This window comes from Cydia splendana, chromosome Z, assembly GCF_910591565.1.
Source record: "Cydia splendana chromosome Z, ilCydSple1.2, whole genome shotgun sequence".
Lineage (NCBI taxonomy): Eukaryota > Metazoa > Arthropoda > Insecta > Lepidoptera > Tortricidae > Cydia > Cydia splendana.
The window spans coordinates 9,514,358-9,537,434 of NC_085987.1; the positions used below are offsets into that span (position 1 = coordinate 9,514,358).

At 36.3% G+C, this 23,077-nt stretch overlaps 1 protein-coding gene across 2 annotated transcripts in view; it reads left to right on the top strand.

Annotated features, from left to right (window-relative positions):
- LOC134804211 (beta-1,4-glucuronyltransferase 1) overlaps positions 1 to 23,077 on the top strand; it is a 95,479-nt gene that overhangs the window by 44,070 nt on the left and 28,332 nt on the right. The window contains exon 2 of one of the 2 annotated variants that reach the window (XM_063777176.1): positions 290 to 1,068. In XM_063777176.1, coding sequence (XP_063633246.1) covers positions 488 to 1,068 — 581 coding nt within the window. In that variant the 5' untranslated portion in view covers positions 290 to 487. The remainder of the gene's footprint in view (positions 1 to 289; positions 1,069 to 23,077) is intronic. The other variant, XM_063777175.1, reaches the window with a different exon arrangement.

The following is a 23,077-nucleotide window of genomic DNA, read 5'->3' on the forward strand; positions in this document are numbered from 1 at the left end:
TTAAACTACACTTAAGGCCAATGAATATTACATTTTATATACCTACCATAAAGTAAAGCCACATATAATACTTACAGTTTCCAATGCTCCTGATAAAACAGGTAGAGTTCGGAGAGACAGATCGCATGGGTATGTTTGTAAATGTTGTTGCCACGTAAATGCAAAATACTTAACTTTTTAAATATTCCATACTACACTTCCCTGAGGTACATGTGCATAATGAATAAGAACTGTTACCGTTACGAGTAAACGATGAAATACAAGAACGGTATCGCATTTGTTTACGAAGGTGTGTCAATTGTTTCAGACGTGGCTCCCGACAGCGGCCCCCCGCCGCGCGCCCCCGCCTGTACATTATAATCTGTGGATTCTGTGATGCTGACACGAACAGAGCCCTACAGGAAACTGCGTCCTAGAGGGCGACGGAGGACGTTACCGTCTACTAAGTAATAGATAGTTCCTAAGTGTAAAGTGTTTCGTTGCCAAAATGATGGGCAACCGGAGAAACTTAGTGTTTAGAGTGAGCATCGTGATCAACATCGCGGTGCTACTGTACGCAGCCATGCACCTCTCTGGCACCACGAGCAACGGAATAGACTGGATGCCGGTTGCCGTGGACGGGCAGGAGCCCGCGCGCAGCGCCGAGGTGCGGTACCTCTACGAGCGACGACCTGAGGCCCGCAACGAGACGGAAACTAGACCTGAACCGCTTCTCAAAGCTTACGATGAAACCACCTCTCAGAAGACACCGTCCACTGTGGCCACTACCAACAAGACTGCTTCGAGCACGGCATCTGTTGTGGTTCCATCGGAGTCTGAAATAACCAGCGATGGTCTGGACATAGTCGACGAGAACGCTTTATCCGAGGCTACACTGCAGCGCCTGCGCTCTCTGCTGAACTGTAATGAGAGGGACTTCTTGCCGGTGACCTACCAGCGGGGAGAGTTCTGGGTGCTGAAGAACTACGTGCGCGCTGACGAGGGCAACGTGCTCTGTCACGAATCCATCACCTACACCACGCACGCAGGCTTTGAATTCCTCGACAACGTCCTGCCACTCGTCGAAAGGTGAGCGAAATATTTTAAGTTTTATTTGCTAAATCACGGCTCACAATTGTAGATTGTTAATTGAATCAAGTCATTGTCCGCTGGTTAGACTGTTCAAGTGATAGAATTCTTTTCTTGGTTTCATAATAGACAATTAAACGTGTCGTCACTTTGCTCACGATTTATTTGGCAACGTATGTCGCTCGCTGCTGCCCGGCACGCTGAACAATACCCTACAAGTAAAACAATACAACCTCGACGTCACTATTAAAAACAGAATAAAGGCTCAGTATAGTTTCTCGTATATAAGTAGTTCGTTCCAAGTGAATGGACCATAATATAAAATGAATAAGTAAACTACGAGATACTGATACCTGTGTGCCGTCATTGAAAATTTGCGACAGTCGACTTTCATTCGTCAGTTGCCTTGAGAAACCACTTAGGTAGGTATGTACCTACTCTGCTGGGTAGCATACATATGTATCATTTCACTAACTACTACGTTTACTTCCAGATAGATACATAAATAATCTAACGTACTTAGAATACAAATATGACCTACATCCTACATAGAAGCTGATGATAGTGATGATATATAATACAAAGTACACAATAAAACACAAAACTGTAGGCCATTCAGACTCCACAAGGATAGATGATAATAAGAAAATAAATACCGACGACTAAATGTGGCCATTCTCATCAGTTTAACAATTAAGAAATAGAAGGTTACATGCAGACTGCGTGAGGCTAAGAAAAACCGGCAGAGTCGGATCAAGATTACAAAAGCCTTTGTTTTTATTACAACATTATCCGTTATTGTGAAAAAAATGTTAATAGGCAAATAGTCACGTTTCTGGTCTGATCTCAGCAATAATTATTGTTATCGTAGTCTGAATTTTTAGATCATGACTTGTAGTTTTGTCATGTACGTCTTTCCGTCACTCTGTATGTAACAGTCATTTTAACCAGAAACTTTTTTTTATTATTAGTAGATTAGTAGTTAAATAAATGTACCAGATTGAAAAGTACAGTTATGCTTTCAAATTAATTAAATTATTCTGTCCTCCTATGTGTACTCGACGCCAATATACAACGTGCCCATGAGGAACCCGAGAGATTTTAACAGTATATTCCTGATAATATTTAAAATGTCCTATAAATGTATTTGGGATTCGCCTAGTTTCAGAGTTAAAACCAGTTAAAAAAATCTCTAAAAGTTTCTTTGTGCAAAACGGGGGACCTAGTGCAAATATCCTCATTCAAAGATAATAATAACACTTTGATAAAACTAGGTTTTACAAAAAAAACAGTTCAATTTCGTTTTGAGTGGCAGTTTTACAAATAGCATGTATATTTTATGTATTTAAATACATACAAAATACCGACCGAAATTGACCTAGACTCATTCCTTTTTTCCTTCTGTTGGCCTCAGAAATGCGTGGTTAAATTCTCTCGGGTTCCTCGTGGGTACCTTGTATGTTGTATGTCCTCAAACAAAGGTCAGAGGACATTCTAGTCGAGCATTTGCATAGAGAAGGTGCGTCAGATAACAATCAAATGTTCGATAGGTACGGCAGTTTCAACACTTTCAACACGCTAAAAATGTTTGCGTATGTTCGTAGGTTATGGTATGGGTATTGGGTTTGTAAATTGCAAAAAAAAACATATTTAAGAACTGTAAATAATTGGTCTAAATTTAATTGATGTTATTTTATTTTGTCATCAATAAGTTTTATTTATATTACATGCATGTAAGTTTGTGAGAGACTCACTTAAAGTGTTGCTTCGTTTATTAGGCACCTACTGTTTCCAAGTTTAATTAAGTACAGAAAAGATTAGATAACTTGGTATAGGTATATGTATGAAATTTTATTATTCATTTTTATCCCCTATGCATGCCTGTCTATCATAATTATACAATAAAATCAGTTCACGTTGTAATCATGGGAAAATCTATACTAAATGATCCGTTTTCATTGCTCATGAGTGTAATTTGCCCTCGTGCAAAACGATTTTAAAAACCACTTGTATAATAGGATCGTTGTTTCCAAAAACTTTAAGTGAAACCACAATTTGTATAAGATAAGAGCTCAAGGCGTGCGCGTAGGCAGAGCGAGCGGACGTTTGCGCGCGGCGGACATGCGACGATACCGAAACTGGACGCTTCCGTGCGCTCGCAGACCACGCGCGCGGTAGATTGGCCATGTTACACAGTACACGGCCAGTGCGTGACTACTTATTGGCGTTATTCAAAAACGCAGTTAAGCCTGAGGGCCTACCGCGAACCACGTTCGACGTGTTGCCTCCGTGTCACACATATGTACATATTTACAAGTGCGACAGAGAGGCAACACGTCGAACGTGGTTCGCGGTAGACCCTCTGAATTAACTATTAATCGTTAATCTGTCATCTTAACGTACGTATTTGTAAGACAAATTAACTAATTCAGGCTTGTAAAGTTTTATGAATTAAGGGGTGTGTATTGAGTACCCACCGCGTATTTACCCTCACATACTATTTAAATCATTAGATAACAACTGCACAAAACAATTGTAGTACAGTCACTGGTGCTCAAAAACAACAACTGAAAATGCACTTAAACGTATTGCTAATAAAGGCTTAATTAAGATTTTTGTGAACACCTTGGCCGCTCCGATGTTTGATAGTGCCTTTACTTTCTGAATTAGTAGGTACGCGCATAAATTCATTATAGAGTTCCAGTAATATATATGGTATTTTGTAGTATGAAATCATCTGGGATGCAATTGAATGGTGTAGATCCTATGATTACCTGTGTGGTGAGTTAGACTTGGTGTTTTGCTTCATAAAGCGGAATCTTTATGTGGTAGTCTACGGTGCGATTTCAATGGCCCACATTCAATGCTGCAACGCACACTACTCACGGATGACTACACAGAGACAGGGTGCCGGTTGTGTGCGTGCACTATCTATATTCTATACTGCTTATGAAAATATGCATGTGTGCCGTAAGTTATGATGATGCTTATTTTTAACAGGGTAGTATAAAACACATTCAATGTGTGCTTGTGCCACCCATGACACCGGTGTTTATAAGTTTCTAGTGTACGTAGAAATGGAAATACTTACGTAGTATTAGGTACTTGAGAATATTTTTTCATATTATTTGCTAAAAGCGATTTTTAACGTGGCTATGCGATTTACATATTGCGCGTGCTAAGCGAAAATTTATGTTGCGACTGCGATGTTAGTAAATGTTAATTAATAACTATGTATAATATACAAAAATGAAGATACACAATTTTGAGGTCAATTTCATGGAAGTAAGTAACAGAAGGTTGCATGGCTACTTTATAGGGTATTTGACTGTGTTTAAAATAAATTATTTTACACCATGCAAGAAATAAAGCACCAGAAGATTAATAGAGAAACGTAGAGAGCAGTTATTTTTAGACACAATTTCTATTTTAAAACTCGTATAAAACTATAAAGAATAGGTAATTTGATCGTGACGCTAGTGTTTCATATAAATTCCATAGTAGCAAGTCGTTTTGAGAGTTCGAAAAAGATACTGATTTGACTAGTAGTCAAATACCCTGTGGCCGTGCTGTCAAATTGACATGAAACTGCATGCCAATAGGGTATTTGACCACTAGTCAAATCAGTTTCTTTTTTCGAACTGTTAAAACGATTTTGGTACTATGGAATTTGTATGAAACACTAGCTTGTAATGTCACAATCAAATTACGTACTCTTTAGGGTCATTTGCAAAGGGTCTAGCAGGCTAAGCGAACAAGAAGTGCCCCCAACGACGATTTGGTAATTCTTTCAGGTGGTGTACTGGCAGGTCCTAAGAACACTCTATGCTTAATATCAGTCCTCGATCTTCTTTTGTTTTCGAGTTATTTAGGATAATGTAAAATCATCAGTGTATCATTGAAAGTGTCATATTTTGTAAACTGTTCAAGTTAGATTAACCAAACAAAATTATATTTGACAACAATAAAATAGACTACAAAATGAATATGTTTAACCTGCGTCATGTCCTTATACTTCATTATAAAAAAAAAAACATTTTATTTTTCTTCTCATTTCTTTTAATACTATTCGCGGAGGTATACCTACAAAAAAATATGCATGAGTAGCTACTAATACCCACTACATACACATATAAAAATATTTGCATAAATCGTCGTGCGTCATGTCAAAAAAAAAACATTATCGAACAAGGATCTCGGAAACGGCTTAAACATAAAAAAACTCAATAATGCGCGTTTTCCCAGAGATAAGACCTAGCTAAATCAATTTATCGCCCCCAAAAACACCCATATAGCAAATTTCATCGAAATTGTTAGAGCCGTTTCTGAGATCCTTGTTCAATATGTTTTTTTTTTGACATGACGCACGAAGATTTATGCAACTATTTTTATATGTGTATGTAGTGGGTATTAGTGGCTACTCATGCATATTTTTTTGTAGGTATACCTCCGCGAATAGTATTAAAAGAAATGAGAAGAAAAATAAAATGTTTTTTTTTATAATGAAGTATAAGGACATGATGCAGGTTATACATATTCATTTTGTAGTCTATTTTATTGTTGTCAAATATAATTTTGTTTGGTTAATCTAACTTGAACAGTTTACAAAATATGACACTTTCATTGATACACTGATGATTTTACACTTGCACTTCTTGTTCGCTTAGCCTGCTAGACCCTTTAGTTAGTCCCTGGTGTTCACTTAATTATACGGCAAATGATGATGATGGAATTTCCTTTTGCAGAGTTGCTCCTTTTGACTCACAGATTGATTTAGGAAGGGGAGCCAATCGAATTTTTGATGCAAAATTTTGACTTAAGGGGGGGGTGCCCCCCAAAATTTGTAAAAAATAAAGTTTTGCTATGTGGTCAAGTTTGGTATCATTTTCGTGTAACTCAAGGATGCTAAATTCGTTTCTGATATTTAATTTATACGGTTTCATATAAATAATTTGAAGTAATTAAAAATAAAAAAATTCTATTTAATTTTTTTCCGAATAAAAGCCTAAGTATATTTTTCTTATTTTAATATGCACACAAAATAAAGATTTCATAAAAAAGCCCTATTATTCCACGTTATAAAAAGTATACATATGGTATATTTATTTTACATTAATGTGAACAAAAAAAATTAAATGTAGACCTACTTTCGACTGCTCATTGAACAAGATACAACGATGTGAGCTACAGCTAAGCAATTTACGGCGTTTGATGATGATGAGATCCCTTTTTAGTATACATAGTGAGTTCTTAGAACCCTTAGATCATTTTAGGAAGGAGATCCACCTTGATTTTTGATATGGTCGGGATGAAAGTTGGGGTGATTTGTCCCATACAATCATAAATTTATACAAGCACCTGTTTAGGTTTCTGCAATAAGTTTGGTGACATTTTCGAGTAAATCAAAAGACAGAAATCATTTAGGTAATTAAATATTCAAAATACAAATTAATAATGTAAATATTGACTAATATTTAAATTATTTTCCTCCGTATAGCTACGTCCCTTAAATCGGATTACGTTGTGCACCGAGCATAAGCAATGTTAAAGAGTGTTTACAAATATATAGGCAGCAAAATCTTTAAAATACGAAATAATGTAATTATTAGTCCATTTCTCTTTTTTTTTCTTTTAATTTACTCGATAATGACACCAAACTTAATGCAGAAACCTAAACAGATGCTTTCATAAATTTATGATTGTATGGGACAAATCATCCTCAACCTTTCAACCACACCGCACCAAAAATCAGGGTGGCTCCCGTTCCTAAAATGATCTAAGGGTTCTAAGGACTCACTATGCTAAAGGATATCTCATCATCATCAAACGCCGTAATTCTCATAGCTGTAACTCATATCTTTGTATACTATTCAGTGAGCTGGTGGTCGAAAGTAGGTCTACATTTTTTTTTCTCTACATTTTTAGACATAAATATGCCATGTGTATACTTTTTATAACGAGGAATAGTAGGGCTTTATCATGAAATTTTTATTTTTTGTGTATATATAAAAAAAAGAAAAAATTTGGCTTTTATTCGGAAATAAATATAACAGAAAAATTTAATTTTTCAATTTTTTTCTTGTTATTTATATGAAACCGTATAAATTAAATATCAGAAATGAATTCAGCATCCTTGATTTACCCGAAAATGATACCAAACTTGCGCACATATCCAAACTAATTTTTTTACAAATTTCGGGGGGCACCCCCCTAAGTTAAAATTTTGCATCAAAAATCCGGTTGGGTCCCCTTCCTAAATCAATCTGTGAGTCAAAAGAAGCAACTCTGCTAAAGGAAATTCCATCATCATCATTTCCCGTATATCACACTTTTTTGTCGTGTACGCCACGGACTAATTGTACCTTTGTCTAAGAAAGAAAACTTATCTCATCTTTTCTTAATTTTCTCAGTTTCGTTACGAATGTTAGCTATACAAATTTGCATTTTTGTATGGTTAATTTACGTTACGACACTGAGAGTGTTAAGAAAAAATTTGACAAAGGTACAATAAATTTGCAAATGACCCTTTATCTAGCTGTTGCCCGCGACTTCGTCCGCGTGGACTCTTATCTTGAACATTTTACATATTGAGTACCTATAATTTTCATCGATGCAAACTTTATAATACAAACTTTTAATATAATGTTAATGCCCTTTTACCAAGTTTGAAGTTCGTAGCTTGAAAGCTTGAAAAAAATTTTTTGATATTCATACAAACTTTCAACTCCTTTTTCACCACGTTAGGGGTTGAATTTCCAAAAATGTTGCAATTACTTTTTTTGTTATCGGCTATTAGGTATGCCTTTCTAAGAAGTTTCAAAGCATTTGTAATGGATTCAAACTTTCAACCCCTTTTTAACCCTGTTAGGGGATGAATTTTACAAAACGCTGAAATTACTTTTCTTGTCTTCTAATAATATCCCCAAATACAAAGATTCAAGTCTCGCGCTCGAAAAAATGTTATATATCCAGACAAATTTTCAACCCCTTTTTCACAACTTAGGGGATGAATTTTCTAAAACGCTGAAATTCGTTTACTTGTACCTTTTTACAAAGTTTCAAGTTCCTAGCTTAAAATAAAATTTGCACCCCAAGACTTATCTTCATCCCCTTTTTAACCCCCTTAGGGGTTGAAATTCCAAAAACGTTGCAATTACTTTTTTTTGTAATCGGCTATTATGCCTTTCTAAGAAATTTCAAAGCATTTGTAATGGATTCAAACTTTCAACCCCTTTTTAACCCTGTTAGGGGATGAATTTTACTAAACGCTGAAATTACTTTTCTTGTCTTCTAATAATATCCTTAAATACAAAGATTCAAGTCCCGCACTCGAAAAACTGTTTGATATCCATACAAACTTTCAACCCCTTTTTCACCACCTTAGGGGATGAATTTTCAAAAATTCTGAAATTAGTTTTCTTGTATTTTATTAATATATCTTTTTACGAAGTTTCAAATTCCTAGCTTAAAATAAAACTTTAACCCCATACAAACTTTCATCCCCTTTTTAACCCCCTTAGGGGTTGAATTTCTCAAAATGGCTTCTTATCTCTTGTACACTTTATAAATGTAATCTATTGTGCAAATTTCAACTTTCTATCTTTTGTAGTTTCGGCTCTGCGTTGATGAATCAGTCAGTCAGTCAGTCAGTCAGTCAGTCAGTCAGTCAGTCAGTCAGGACACTTGCATTTATATATATAGATACGGGTTTTGAAATAGAAATTGTGTCTAAAAATAACAGCTGTCTACGTTTCTCTATTGATCTTCTGGTGCTTTATTTCTTGCATTTATTGCAAAAATACACAAAAAGTTCTTTACCTATAGATGACAGGAAAACCTATTATAAATGTGCAGTCAAGCGTGAGTCGGACTTAATTACTTAGTTTTTGATCCGACCCCTACGGGTTTTTTAAAGACATTTCATTCACGTTCCACATAAAATAGGCATTGTAAAAAATTTAGTAATATACGGAACCCTTGGAACGCGAGTCCGACTCGCACTGGACCGGTTTTCTTCTGTCGAGCCAACTATGACTTTTTAAATATAATCTAGTTTCCGTGTGAAGTTTTTCATGGCTTTGCCCTTGATTAAAACATGTTAAGTTAGCCCCCTTTTAACGAAATTGAATACCGTGTAGTTGTTGTCATAAAGTAGTGTTTGCACTTGACAGTAATAGACACAAACAGGACTCACCTAGTAATTAATAAAATTACTTTAGCTGGCTGACCTTCACCGAGAAGGCACCGTAACCTAACGTATGAATACACAATGAAATAAGTATAGCCATCTATTACTTAGTTTAGGCTATTTTAGACCAAATCAATTTCAGCGGTAAATATATAATAATTTTGTAAATAACTATTCAACAGTCAATATGTAAAAAGACGTATAGATAGGTAGGAATATTTTAGGTAACTCTGATCTTGTGCAGTTAAAAAGCAGTTCTTTCCTATGTTGGTAATCAATTTCAGTTATCTGAAAACAATTTGCGCCCATATTTCGAGTGGCAAAGTACGTACCTAATAGTAAATTATTTTAGCCTTCGCTTCGATAATACTTAAGTAAACTTCGGCAAAGAAAATTATGTAAACTAACTAGCAAACCGGTAGCCAAGGAAAAGTGAAAAGGTGCTATAGGGAGTGGCCTGTCGTCGACAAATGAAGACAGATGACTCTCACAAAATGTCCACTGGCCTTATTTACAAATATAAACTCAAGAGAAATAAAAAAGGGTACGATATAAACTATACTACGTATCTGTTTCATATAAACTATACTTTTAAGTACTTAGTTGGATAGTTGCTCAGTCAAATAATAAAAATTCTTATTTTTAATGTAGTAGCTTTAATAATAAATTATAATAGGTTCTGTTAAAATAATAGCCGCAACATATCGGTATTCTGTATTTCGCTAAGATCCACGTTACAGGCTGAGCCAGCTGAGCTGAGCTTGGGGATCACTGTACTGCCTATCTTTAAATATTAATTTCTTGAAATAAATATATTTTGAATTTGAATTTGAAGTACCTATATGTAAATTGCACGAGTAGAGCCGGGGCAGCTAACTACTTTCGCACCAGCTCTCGTACTAGAGACTGTTTTGTGATGTCCTTACCTGCCGTTCAAATTGAAGACGCCTCTTCGTTGAATGATCAATATATTTTAATTTAGATAGTTTACCGACTCATCAAAAAGTTTACCTATATTTATTTGTTAATTTAAAAACTAGCCAATACGAGTATAAACTGTAATTGTATTCATCATTGGGGCATTTCTATTCAAAGTTGTACCCCCACTTGCATTTTAGATTTTGGAATTTTTATATTATTTCCACTCAGAATCACGAGCTCTTTCGATCCTAATACAAGAAAAAAATCGGGCAAGTGCGAGTCGGACTCGCGCACGAAGGGTTCCGTACCATATAAAAAAAAAAACAAAAAAAAAAGCAAAAAAAAAACGGTCACCCATCCAAGTACTGACCACTCCCGACGTTGCTCAACTTTGGTCAAAAATCACGTTTGTTGTATGGGAGCCCCATTTAAATCTTTATTTTATTCTGTTTTTAGTATTTGTTGTTATAGCGGCAACAGAAATACATCATCTGTGAAAATTTCAACTGTCTAGCTATCACGGTTCGTGAGATACAGCCTGGTGACAGACGGACGGACGGACGGACGGACGGACGGACGGACGGACGGACGGACGGACAGCGAAGTCTTAGTAATAGGGTCCCGTTTTACCCTTTGGGTACGGAACCCTAATTAGTAATAGGGTCCCGTTTTACCCTTTGGGTACGGAACCCTAAAAAGTGTCCCCAAAATTTCATACAAATTTGTGTTGTCTGTTTTGTTACGGTCATAGAAGGTTGTATTGAAAATTGAAAACCGTAACCAAACGGAGCAAAAAATTTGGGGACACAGTTTCTCAGTAAAAATGGAAAAAGCTCGTGATTCTGAGTAGAAATAACATAAAAATTCCCAATTCAAACACAAAAAATTTTGGTACATCTTTAAATAGATGCCCATTGGTGTCCTTTTCTGGAAGTTAGTGCACTTCGCAATAAGCGATTAACACAAAATTCTCAGTAGCACTGTCTTCGTCGTCAGATTGTTTTGCGCAATGTGCGTAAGTACTTTCACTGTTTCCAGCCTCTGCCACTATATTACATTCATTATCACTGTTTTCACTCCAACGGAACAAAGCTGATGTGATCATATCAAGTCCACGAATGTAAGCCCTACTTTAATAGAGTTACACCAATATAAGTCTGCAACGATTTTGATAGCACGCACAGTGCAAGTATTGTGTAGACGTGTGCGCCGCGCCGGCGCGCCGCCGCCGCCGGGCTTTTTTGCCACGCCGCCGATAAATGATCGGCGTGAAATCGGCGTGACCTTGAGTGTTGTTAATTAGCTATTCCAAGTTGGTATTTGGATTACAATATGTTTCTTTTTGTATTGTATATGATACAGTTGTCAGTTGTTGTATACATCAATTATTAATTAAATGAAACAGAATAGCCAGTTGCACAAGTTATTTGACACACTAATTAAAGAGACTGTGTAATCCTAAGTATTCACCGTCAAGAAAGATGCGGGAGCGATAATATGAAAAGAAGGATTGTTTCCATATACGAAGGCAGAATGCTCCGTCATGAAAACACTTACAATTAACTAGGCAACGAAAACACAGGGCTCATGTAGTGTCCAGCAAACATCTGAGAACATTCATGTACGAAAACTCTAGAGACCCTGAGTTTCCTAAAAAAGTCGTGTGCCAATAATGTCTAGAAATAGAAAAAGAGAGAAGGAGTGACAACGCTGCAGATTCACTATCAATCTGGCGATTAGCGCAAATGCTTGCCCCGCAGAAATGTGCAAGCTGGAAATGGCAACAAGAAATTCATCGTAATGGCGGCTCTTCTGAAGAAAATTCAAGATGAAAGTTTTAGAGAGTCTTAAAAGATCAACCATTCCAAGACCAACGTAATGGTAGTAGACAGGGCAAACATACTGCCAGTTACCGACGCACTCGGCGATTACGAAAAAGCGAGCTAATTTGTATAAGTATCTTGGTTTAATAAATAATGACGGTGGTTGCATCGCCGAGATACGCCGCAGAGCTGGCATGGCTAACCTCGACAAGATCTGGAAGAACAGAGGTATTCGACGTGCAACTAAAGTGCGCTTGGTACGAGATGTCGTCTTTTCAATATTCCAGTATGGTTGCCGAATCATGGAGCCTCAAAAAGTGTGAATTGGCAAAGGTTGGCGCTAGAAGCTACAGCTAGAAGAACAAATTCCTCCATTCTCAGAGAGCTCAATATCGACACTCAGCTCTTCACAACATGCTATGGGAGAACCTTTAGATTCATTGGATATATTATCCAACGCATGATGTGGAGAAATACATGAATTTAGACCGAATGAATGGCAAACGTGCTCGAGTTGGAGCATCTGTGAGATGGACGAACGCTATGAAGAGGTCGGTCAGCTTGCGGCAGTTTGCACCGTGCAGTCCACACGTCTTATGACCGCACGAAATGGAGACAAATTACATGTGGTCGCGATCCTTAGTACTAAGAAAACGAGAAAGAAGATACTAGAGATGCAACGGATGGTTGTTTGGCCGGATACCGAATACTGGATATTCAGCCTGACCATCGGCCGAATATTCGGTATCCGGCCGCCGAATATTCGGCCGGTGGAACTATATCTTCATTTTGGTTTTTCAGGTGCGCATTATGCAGGTTTGACCTGTTTCCTAGTAAACGTTCGCGCGGACTCATTTCTAGGTTCGAAATGAGTGCGCGTGCAAATCAGTTGAATATTTAAATTGCTTTAAAATAATAAACGAATACGATTATGACCGTGACTGTTTCTTAAATCCAAATTGTTAACTCCGAAATCAAGCAATGTCACTATCCGGTATCCGGTAAAAGGAAGCCATAGCTGTGTGTCACTATGTCATGTCTATGCCAACATTTTAAGGATATTTGGAGTGTGTTTAAAGTACGACGTTTTTAAATAATACGATAAGCCATGGAAATCATGAGAAAATGGAGGGTTACCGATCGGATCGAATGTCATTGACCAGTTTACCCCTTAATGCAAGCTATTATACATATCCTAATATATTGATTTACAAACCCTATTTTACTCACAGCCTATTCAAAACTATACGTAGTAACGTATAGTTCTCTGACCAGCAACCTGGATTGATCAAATTTTCAAGAAAAACAACAATTTAATGATTTTTCTTAAGAAACCTGAAAGTCAAGGTCACGCCGATTTCACGCCGAAAACACGCCGCCGCCGCCGATTTTTTGGCAAACGCCGCCGCCGATCATTTTTTAATCGGCGCACACGTCTAGTATTGTGTTATACGTCAAATTTCTTTGAAATTATGACGCGTAAAACGTACACTGCGTGTGCTATCAAAATCCTTGCAGACTTATCTTGGTTGAACTCTAACTCCAAGATGGATTTTTAACGGTTCTTGTAGCACTTCCCATAGTGCTAAGAGTGCTAAGGAAGGAAAGGATTTAAAACCAGTTCTACCATACATGTTGGCCCTTAAAGGGCCCCACTGATTAACGGTCGGTATCGGCCTGTCAGTTAGAACAAAATTTTGACAGTTCCGAACAACTGACAGGCCGCGATACCGTCCGGCGGACTGTTCATCAGTGGGCCCCTTAAGACTGCCTCTAAAGGGACCCACTGATTAACAGTCCGTCGGATGGTATTTGCCTGTCAATTGTTCGGAACTGTTGACTTTTTGTTCTAACTGACAGGCCAATTCCATCCGGTGGACTGTTAATCAGTGGGCCCCTTTATATCTATTAGTATTAGCGGTTGACCAAAATCAGCTGCAAATGGTGTGAAAGGCATGAAAATCGGCACGATTAATCTTTAGGCCATTTGAATAAATTTGACCCGAAGCACCCAAAAAAAAACAAACGGAAAGGAGTTATGACGTCATCTTTTTTTTGTATGGAATAAAAAAAAATGTTCAGAAACCTATCGTGTGTGGTATTAAATGAAAGGGCATTTTGAGCCGGTTCTAAAAATATATCACATTATTATATTTATTAGTAAGTAGTTCTCCTAATAGGACCTGTGCGTATAGACGTGCACGTGCGCGTTGAGTTGCTCTGGCCTTTATAGTGATCAATAAAGTAGAATATACCCTGATACTGATTACCTATTTAAGAAGCGGCGGTATTTAATAAGCCAGGAATTTTGAAAGAAACAAAAGATATGGCGCGCTGCGAGAAACTTGTGATGGAAGATATGGCCATCTATCTAGCGGGATTTTAACTTTAATCTCAATTACTCTGAAAATATACTTGTGTTTAACATTTAGCTGGTCAGATCCCTCGGCTGTACCGCTAGCTATTTTATACTAAAATTATACTGCCATGGTATGCAAGGTAAAGATATACCTACAACTGCAAATAAAATAAAATTAGACATACTTTCATGTGTCTTTTCTATCGAGGCAACTTTAGCCTTTTAAGGAATTGGTTAGAGTTTTCCCTTGCAGATATAGTCCAGATCCCGGGTATTACGTATTCTTGATTAAAAAACATGTAAAAAAATTAACAACTATTCTTGCTCCCTATAACTAAAACATTGCTCCCATTTTAAGATTCAAAAGCACGCACACTAATATAATATCTTATAATGGAAAAAAACACGCAACCTACATTACATTACATTTAATAATGCTATGTACTCCTACACATGCTTACGATAACAAAGTCAAATTGAATATTTTCCTGTTATGTGTCACTTATGGAGGAAAAAGTGTACTTACTTAATTTAAAAATGAACTGTTCTCTCCTTTACAAACAAATTTATCTAGGTATTCATATATCATAAACACTTCCTTCAGCAATTAGCTATTAAAACTCAAGATATATCTTAGTCCAGTTTGAATCAGGCCTCATGCCGCTAATCGTAATCTTACTAACAGTAACAGAGAATGCAAGTAGAACAAAAATTACGTAAAATGACAGATCTTGATTGCAGTAAAATATATGACTTTAATAGCTAGAGGTAAGCAATCACAACGGGAACATTCCGACGTTAAATAATAAGCCGTCGCGAGATGACACGAAATCAAATTGTTTTATTGTACGTAATGAACTTGATGTAACGCAGCTCGACCGTACGCCAGTACCCTACCGCCGTATACTTTATGCATAAAAGCGACACATTCGACCATTCGATACGGAGATCCAGCATTATAAGTACTTGCCATAAGTGATTACACTGATTACCGCTTGGGCGCTTGATGCAACCGTATTTCGGCTGACATTTGATTGATTTTAGAACTGTAAACTATTAGAGATGTTCATATCATAATCTACAGGTACCCTTGTGATATAAAAATATAACGGTCTGATGACGTCCAATCTGCAGTAACGAATAATAACTGCTGGCCTGATCTAGTGGATTTACTAAGTGTTGCTACATGCGTACACAGTAAAAAAGGTACCATCGTCAGACCATCATCTTCGTACTTAATGATTATGAATTTTATGTTTTTTTTAGGGTTCCGTAGGTACCTCAAAAGGAAAAAAAACGGAGCCCGTATAGGATCACTTTGTTGTCCGTCAGTCCGTCCGTCTGCCTGTCTGTCCGTCTGTCCGTCTGTCCGTCCGTCTGTCTGTCAAGACCCTTTGACAGGCCGACAGAGTTGAAATTTAAACCATATATCAGGTCTACGGTCCCATGAAGCTGTGAAAAATAACATACTTACGTTAACTTAGCTAACGTAAAAAAAGATACGGCCGTTTATCCCGCAAAAAACATAATTATATTTCGACACTCAAGGGAATCAAAATTGACAGGGTACTTCCCGTTGACCTAGAACTATGAAATTTGGCATGTAATATAGTCTTACACTACAAATACAGGGAAAAATCAGAAAACTGTAAATTTGTAAAAAAATAGTTAAATTTGTACGGAATCCTCGGTGGGCGAGTCCGACTCGCACCTGGCCGAATGTTTTCAATTGTGTGTTACTTTAACACTCATGAAACCTGATGACTATACAAGTGTTCATCAACAAAACAGTGCGGTGAACCTCCTGCCACCCTTGCAATTCTTGCATACATGCTTCGCAATCTTCGCATTGTATTACAGTTCGGTTCAATGTGTTTCGAGTGTTTGCGTAATCCGTAGCATGAACATCTTGGATATTTTTGAGGTTAGTCTTATTTGTTTTTTCTTACTTCGCCCGATAATGCACCGTCATCCCAAGGCTCCTTGTGGGTATAAGCTAAAGCTGTTGTGCGAACAAAAACTTTATAGGTACCTAAATGTAAAACGATATCAACGTAATAAATGCTAATAACGCACGTTGGTACTACTATAATGTCAAAACAAGTACAGCTAATATTTGGTGTTACAAAAGGATGAAAAAGATTATGGGGAAACCATTTGGTACGCATTATTATGATCGGTTTGTAAAACGGTTCACTGATAATAAAGATATGTATCTCGAATCGCGTACAAATCTTCGTGCAGAAAGTCATACTGAACTCGTTGTCAGACATACAAGGCACCTCATCGGGAGCAGCATAACCAAATGAAATGTATCGCCAAACTGAATAGTCGCGGGGGCTTTCTATGAAATGTTGCTACACTTTTGACGTCAATTATGCATTAGAACAGGTGTACGGAGATTCGCGTGGCCGAGGCCTTGCGTTGCGGTCAACCCAGATGAGGCAGCGAAGTGCACCGCTCCATCTCAGTACAGTTATCCGCATAGCGACTGCGGTCACATATGTAGGTCGAACTCTTGAACGTGAAATTAAATTTATGGCTTTAGAATTCCATTGCTAATTGCGACGTGCCTAGCGTTGAATGCCGTGTGTAGAAATGTCGTGTCGGTTTTGGACAACGGGTGGCGAGGTACAAAAAGGTTGTTTTGCATTACACCGGTTACATGGCGAAGATCTAATGTTGTAGCATTACTACAGGGTGGCCGCATTAATAGCCACTGACCACCACTAGGAATATACTCGTCTCAGCACTTTACCGTTACACCTATGCCGCCTCTGCTAAATAGGCTGCTAGAATCATTAACTAATCAATGATAATTTCAACTAAATCGGTTTAGCGGTTTAAGCGTGAGGACGCAACAGGAGGAGAAAAAGAGTTACTTTTGCATTTAATAATACCTATTAGTAGGGATGTTAGTCAAAGTTGCTTTTGCCTTTTCCACTTAAACCGTAGCACTCTACTTTATCTTACACTGTAATACAATAATACAAATATGTAAACAGCTATGGTGACACAACTTACACAAGACTTAACGCATCAAATGACGAGAAACGCATGAAATACGATAGTGTCAGCAATTGGACTTACGTTTGTAATGTAGGATAATTATAATGAGTGAATGTGGTTTGAAGTGATTCTGTTACGTGTAACGTAAGCGTAACTAAGCCACATATTTTGACTAAAGAGTAGAGTTTGTAAAGTAGAGCTTGTAGAGTTAGAAGCTTGGCTCTATAGTTCATTTTTTTAGCATTAGAAAGAAGGTAAGCGATCTTAACAGTCATGTCTTTTAATTGAAAAACGCTTTTTAAAATCAGAAACTATTACTTATGACAGCAGAAGAATATCCTTTGGGTACGGAACCCTAAAAAACGCCCAGTTCGGTTCACCCACATAATTAACGTATTTTCCTGCTTTATTAACTTTTAAACGGATTATAGTATTTAAGCGGTTATCATTATCACACTGTACAGAGTGAATTTGTTATCTCTGAACAAACTCTGAGGGGTGAATATCATACTGAACAACTTTTACTGGAACTTTACATGGAACCAACCCCGGAATCGCGAAAAAATATCAGTTGTACTATCTATTCTATAGAAAACATTAACTCTGATTCACCGAAATACATGAGACAGCAGATTTTTTTTCGCGCGCTGCCGCTGTAGTTAAATAACGTGCTTAAGCAGAGCTTGGCCTCTGGCATAGGAAAACGTTATTATTTCCATATGTAACACTCTCAAAATATCCCTATGGTTTTAATATAAAATAATCGACCAAGAGCATGTCGGGCCATGCTCAGTGTAGGGTTTCGTAGTTACCATTCTGAAAAATAGGCCAAACGAGGGCGATTAGTAAGTATCATAAGGGAGTACCTTTGCAGCGTTAGTACTTACGTCTTTTTACTAAGAAAAGAAGATTTTTTTCAATAGGTAACTCAAAAACGACTAGACCGATCATGTTCGCTATAGTTTTCATTAAAAGTATTTACTAAGCTCTTGTTTCATACATTTTGGACCCGTGTTTCAAAAGTTAGAGGCGGGACACATATTTTTTATCTTCCGGAGCGCGTATTTCCGAAAATCATAACTATATCAAAAATGATTTTAGGAGACCCTTATTCGTTTTGAAAGACCTATCCAACGATACCCCACACTATTGGGACAAAACAATAAATATTTGTATGGTAGGTACTTACCCTAAAAAAAAAATTTATTTTATTTAAAGGAGATCGTCCATTTTGGGCCCAGAGTAAACCATCACGTATATGGTACAGACTATTAAAGTAATTATATATTTATACGCATTTTATTACTGAAAAAGATATAATATTGGGTAAAAATGAAACGGGAATTAGAAATATATAGTTAAAAGACATTATATTATTCATTTCCGTAAATCAATGTATTATATATTAACAAAAGCCTTGCCGTCGTCAACATCTTTATTAGCATTGACATAACGCTCAAATTCGCACAAACCGTGAGGTTATTTCACTAAGGAGTTATAAAATCTCATTGCATTAAACTATAAGGTGGGTACCCAAGTAACAATTTGTGGTACTATAGTGGTCAATAGAACGTTTCCTAAATACCACCTAAGGTCCTATAAAAGACCTAAGAAGGTTGTATAAAGCCGAAATGGCGCATCTTTAGTGCCATTCAGTGATATAGTAGACCTGTAGCAGTGTCAGCGGTGACGTTTTAGGTCTATAAAAGTGATGTAATGCATGACTCTTGTGCTAATTTGTTGTCAGAAACGCCATTATAGTGTTAATTTATACTATAGTAGCATTTGAGATTCCATTATAGTGCTTGTTTTATACTATAGTAGTATTTGAAATTCTATTATAGTGCTTTTTTATACTATTGTAGAATTCATAGTTCCTTTACTACTTGTTGTGTGTTTACTTCACAAAAACGGTACTAAGTAAAATGGTGATAAATAAAGACGTTATATTAATATGCGCCATTTAGATGTCGAATAATTCGGTCTTTAGTGCAAAAAGTATATGGGACGGAAGTTTTACCGTTAGAATAGTATTAGGTTAATGAGGAATTTTAAATGCCCCCTCGATTTATTTATGTTTTTAATAAAATAATTTAATAAAATATTATGATATTCACCATAGTTACTACTATACAGCCAAGAAGTAAATCCGACGCTTTTATAGGCTAACTATAGAACTTAGGACGAAATATTCACCGCCATCATGATTAAAATTAGGGTTCCAAAAGAATTTTGCTGTGACCCAGTTGCACCTACAAACTCTTTAGAAAGATATAGGATTTTTTTTAATTTAGATGTAGTCATTACTGTTGTTTCCTTTTTCAATGAGATTGGTAAAAAAAATGTGCTAATAATGGATGTCGATAAATATCTAAACCGTCACGATTTTCTGCTTGTATTAAATCATTGATGATAAATCTCACCTACAATCACTAATATCACTGGGGTCTTTTTTATCAATTCATTAAAATATAAAAATATTTTGTACGGAACCACATTATGTGGCTTAGGCCTGAACTTATATAAGCAAGATATAAGTAGCCATTACAGATCAAATTGATCATTTACAAGTAGTCGTTTTCTACCTTTATGTATCTAACTCGGTTTATAAAAGACATAAAAACTCAGCTATAACGCTGTTGTCTTTTAAAAGAAAAAACAAAACCACTATACAACAGTTTTGTGATATAAAAGAGTCATTGTGACGTTTACAGCGATGAGATATAATAGGGATTTTAAAACTACTAAAGCGCTTTTTAACGCTATAAATATGTCCCAAAAACGCTACTATAGAGCAAAACAGTTCTATAATAGTGTTCATATGACAACTAAAGTATTATGTACTATAGCAGTGATCTCTAAAGCCACTATATCCTATAATCGTTGTATAGTTGGGTTTTTGTCACTGTTTAAACACAAAACTATAGCGGCTTGCAGGGAACCTTAATAGCGCAAACTACTAAAGTATTATGTACTATAGCAGTGATCTCTAAAGCCACTATATCCTAAAATCGTTGTATAGTTGGGTTTTTCTCACTGTTAAAACACAAAACTATAGCGGCTTGCAGGGAACCTTAATAGCGCAAACTACTAAAGTATTATGTACTATAGCAGTCATCTCTAAAGCCACTATATCCTAAAATCGTTGTATAGTTGGGTTTTTGTCACTATTAAAACACAAAACTATAGCGGCTTGGCAGGGAACCTTAATAGCGCAAATTAGTTGCATAAAAGTGATTCCAAATACTATTATACAGTAATATTGCTCTATAGTGATTATATTTGAACCTGTTATAGTACACGCCTGTAACGGCTCTATAAAATGATGATGTAAACCTTTACATCAATTGCTTATAGAATATATTAGCTGTATAAGCCTATAGAGCAAAAAGGTGTTGCCAAGCGCTTTTATACGACAGGTGGTCATCTCTGAAACCTTAATACGACGTCTATACAAGCTTTTAGCGATAAAAACTAAAATTATAGGACTAAAATGTTACTTGGGTAGCCATAAGTCATAGTTGACATAAGTGCGTTTCGATACTAGTCAAAATATTATTAGTGTCATTCATTATTTATTTAATATATACCTACTTTTAAATTCTAAATCGACTGTAAAAATGCCTAAAATAAGTAGTTAAGAAATATAGTAATTTGACTTTTTATTTAGTTACATAGTTTGGAGATTTAAACGAATTCAGAATACGACGATATCATGCTACTTTTATTTAATTAAACGCAACCATTTTTAACAATCTGTCAAATATTTTCTAGTAACGCCAACCTTAAATAAACCTTACTTCATTGAAAGAAGATTTAAAATGAATCTGTTCACTCTCCGTAGAAGTAACAATGAACTTCCGAATAACCTCAAAATATAACTTTTTATTGAACGCGGATACGATTTCAGTTTCATTTACATGTCAGAGTTTGTCTATTTTCTTTTATAAAGTCAAAACACTTTTACAGAATAGTGTGTCATGTTTAAGTTTTTATTGCATTATTTCTCAAAATTCCCGTTATATTTCGTGATTCTGTTTTTATCGTCATGATCTAGCAATTATAACGTTTAATTTCCTATATATATTACATGTATACTTACGTTCAATTTGCGAGTGGGCCCAAACTCCTAAGAAAATCGACGATCTCCTTTTGCCGTTCTGTCGCAATGCATGATTTATAGAGACGACATCTCGAACAAAATGTTTCCGCACTTCATAGAAGTGCATGCACTTCTCTGCTTTTAGTACGTCATCGACCACTGACGAGATGCCACAGATGTACAGAAAATATAAAAAAATAAAATAAAAAAAATGTCTTCGTACGTGTTGAAATGTTGCAACAATAGGACAAGAAAATATAATAAAAGCGATGAAATAACATTTCACCGGCAAGCAATCGAATAACTGTTGATTTACGATAATTTAGTTTATCACGAAACGTCACTTTCGAACATTCGCGGCTGGAAGCCATTTTCTTCGGCGCAAAGATTAATTTTCTCAGACGTGACACATTGGTACCTACGTACGAAATGGTTGTATACGTTGTTGGTTAATTGCACAAAAGTTACGAAATATATATAATATATATTTTTCTAGTTATTTATTGAATGTTTTAGTTATAATAACGGATTTTATAATATATTTATGTTACATTAAGGGTGGTAAGTGCAAAATTGTTACCGAGAATCGAATAGAAAATGTGATGAATGATGAATCGTTAAAAAATTGAATATAGTCCGTGATACAAGTATGTACTTAGAATATTGTATAGAAATAATATTTTAGGAAAGAATCCTAGTTTTCACCCGTGCGATATATAATAAAAATTATAAAAAAGGTAAATTATATTCAAGTTTGCGTTTTAGTAGTTGTTCCCATTAGAAAAGTTGCTCGGTATCACCTATATATTCACGTCGTATAATATTGCAGGTCATTAAAAAATAACCCTGTACGTAGGCAGAATATGAGCAGTTGTCATAACAGTTTCGCCTCTGGCCTAGATACGCTTATTCTTCACCTTAGTGACAGACGTCAAACGCCGAAAATGGCGGACACAATTTGTTCGAGATGCCGATTCTAGTTATATACCTCAATGGATTTATGTATCCATGTCAAATTGCAGCTTTCTAGCACTAAAGATCACGGAGCAAAGCCTCGGACAGACAGACAGACATTCGACTGACATGGCGAAACTATAAGGGTTTCTCAGTGACTACGAAACCCTAAAAACACAGATAAAAACAAATAATGACCTTGAGTGCTCGTTTAAAGTATGTATCATGGTCTAATAAAACATGGTCTTCCATTCCCAAAGTGACACAGGCCTACGTCACAATAACATGGCCGCTATATATAGCGCTATCGCATATTATCATATAGCGCTGTCGCATGATGACGTAGGCTTGTGTCAGTTAGGTGACCTAGAAAAGACGGGAATAGAGTACCAGGCGGAGTATATTATTATACCATGGTATGTATTATGATTTCATTCCCCGCGTAGTTAGAATAATTGCTCGTAAAAACTAAATGCCTTTAAGTCGTCGCTAGATTACGGTAATACACCTTTACACATTGTACCTATTCAGAAAACAACTATTTGTTGCAGTCATACGAGAATGATATCTGTTCTATTTCAAATACCTAAGTGCTAGTAATATAAAGAGGGTGTTTAATTCGGAGCAATCTAATCCTCACATACCCTTGTACC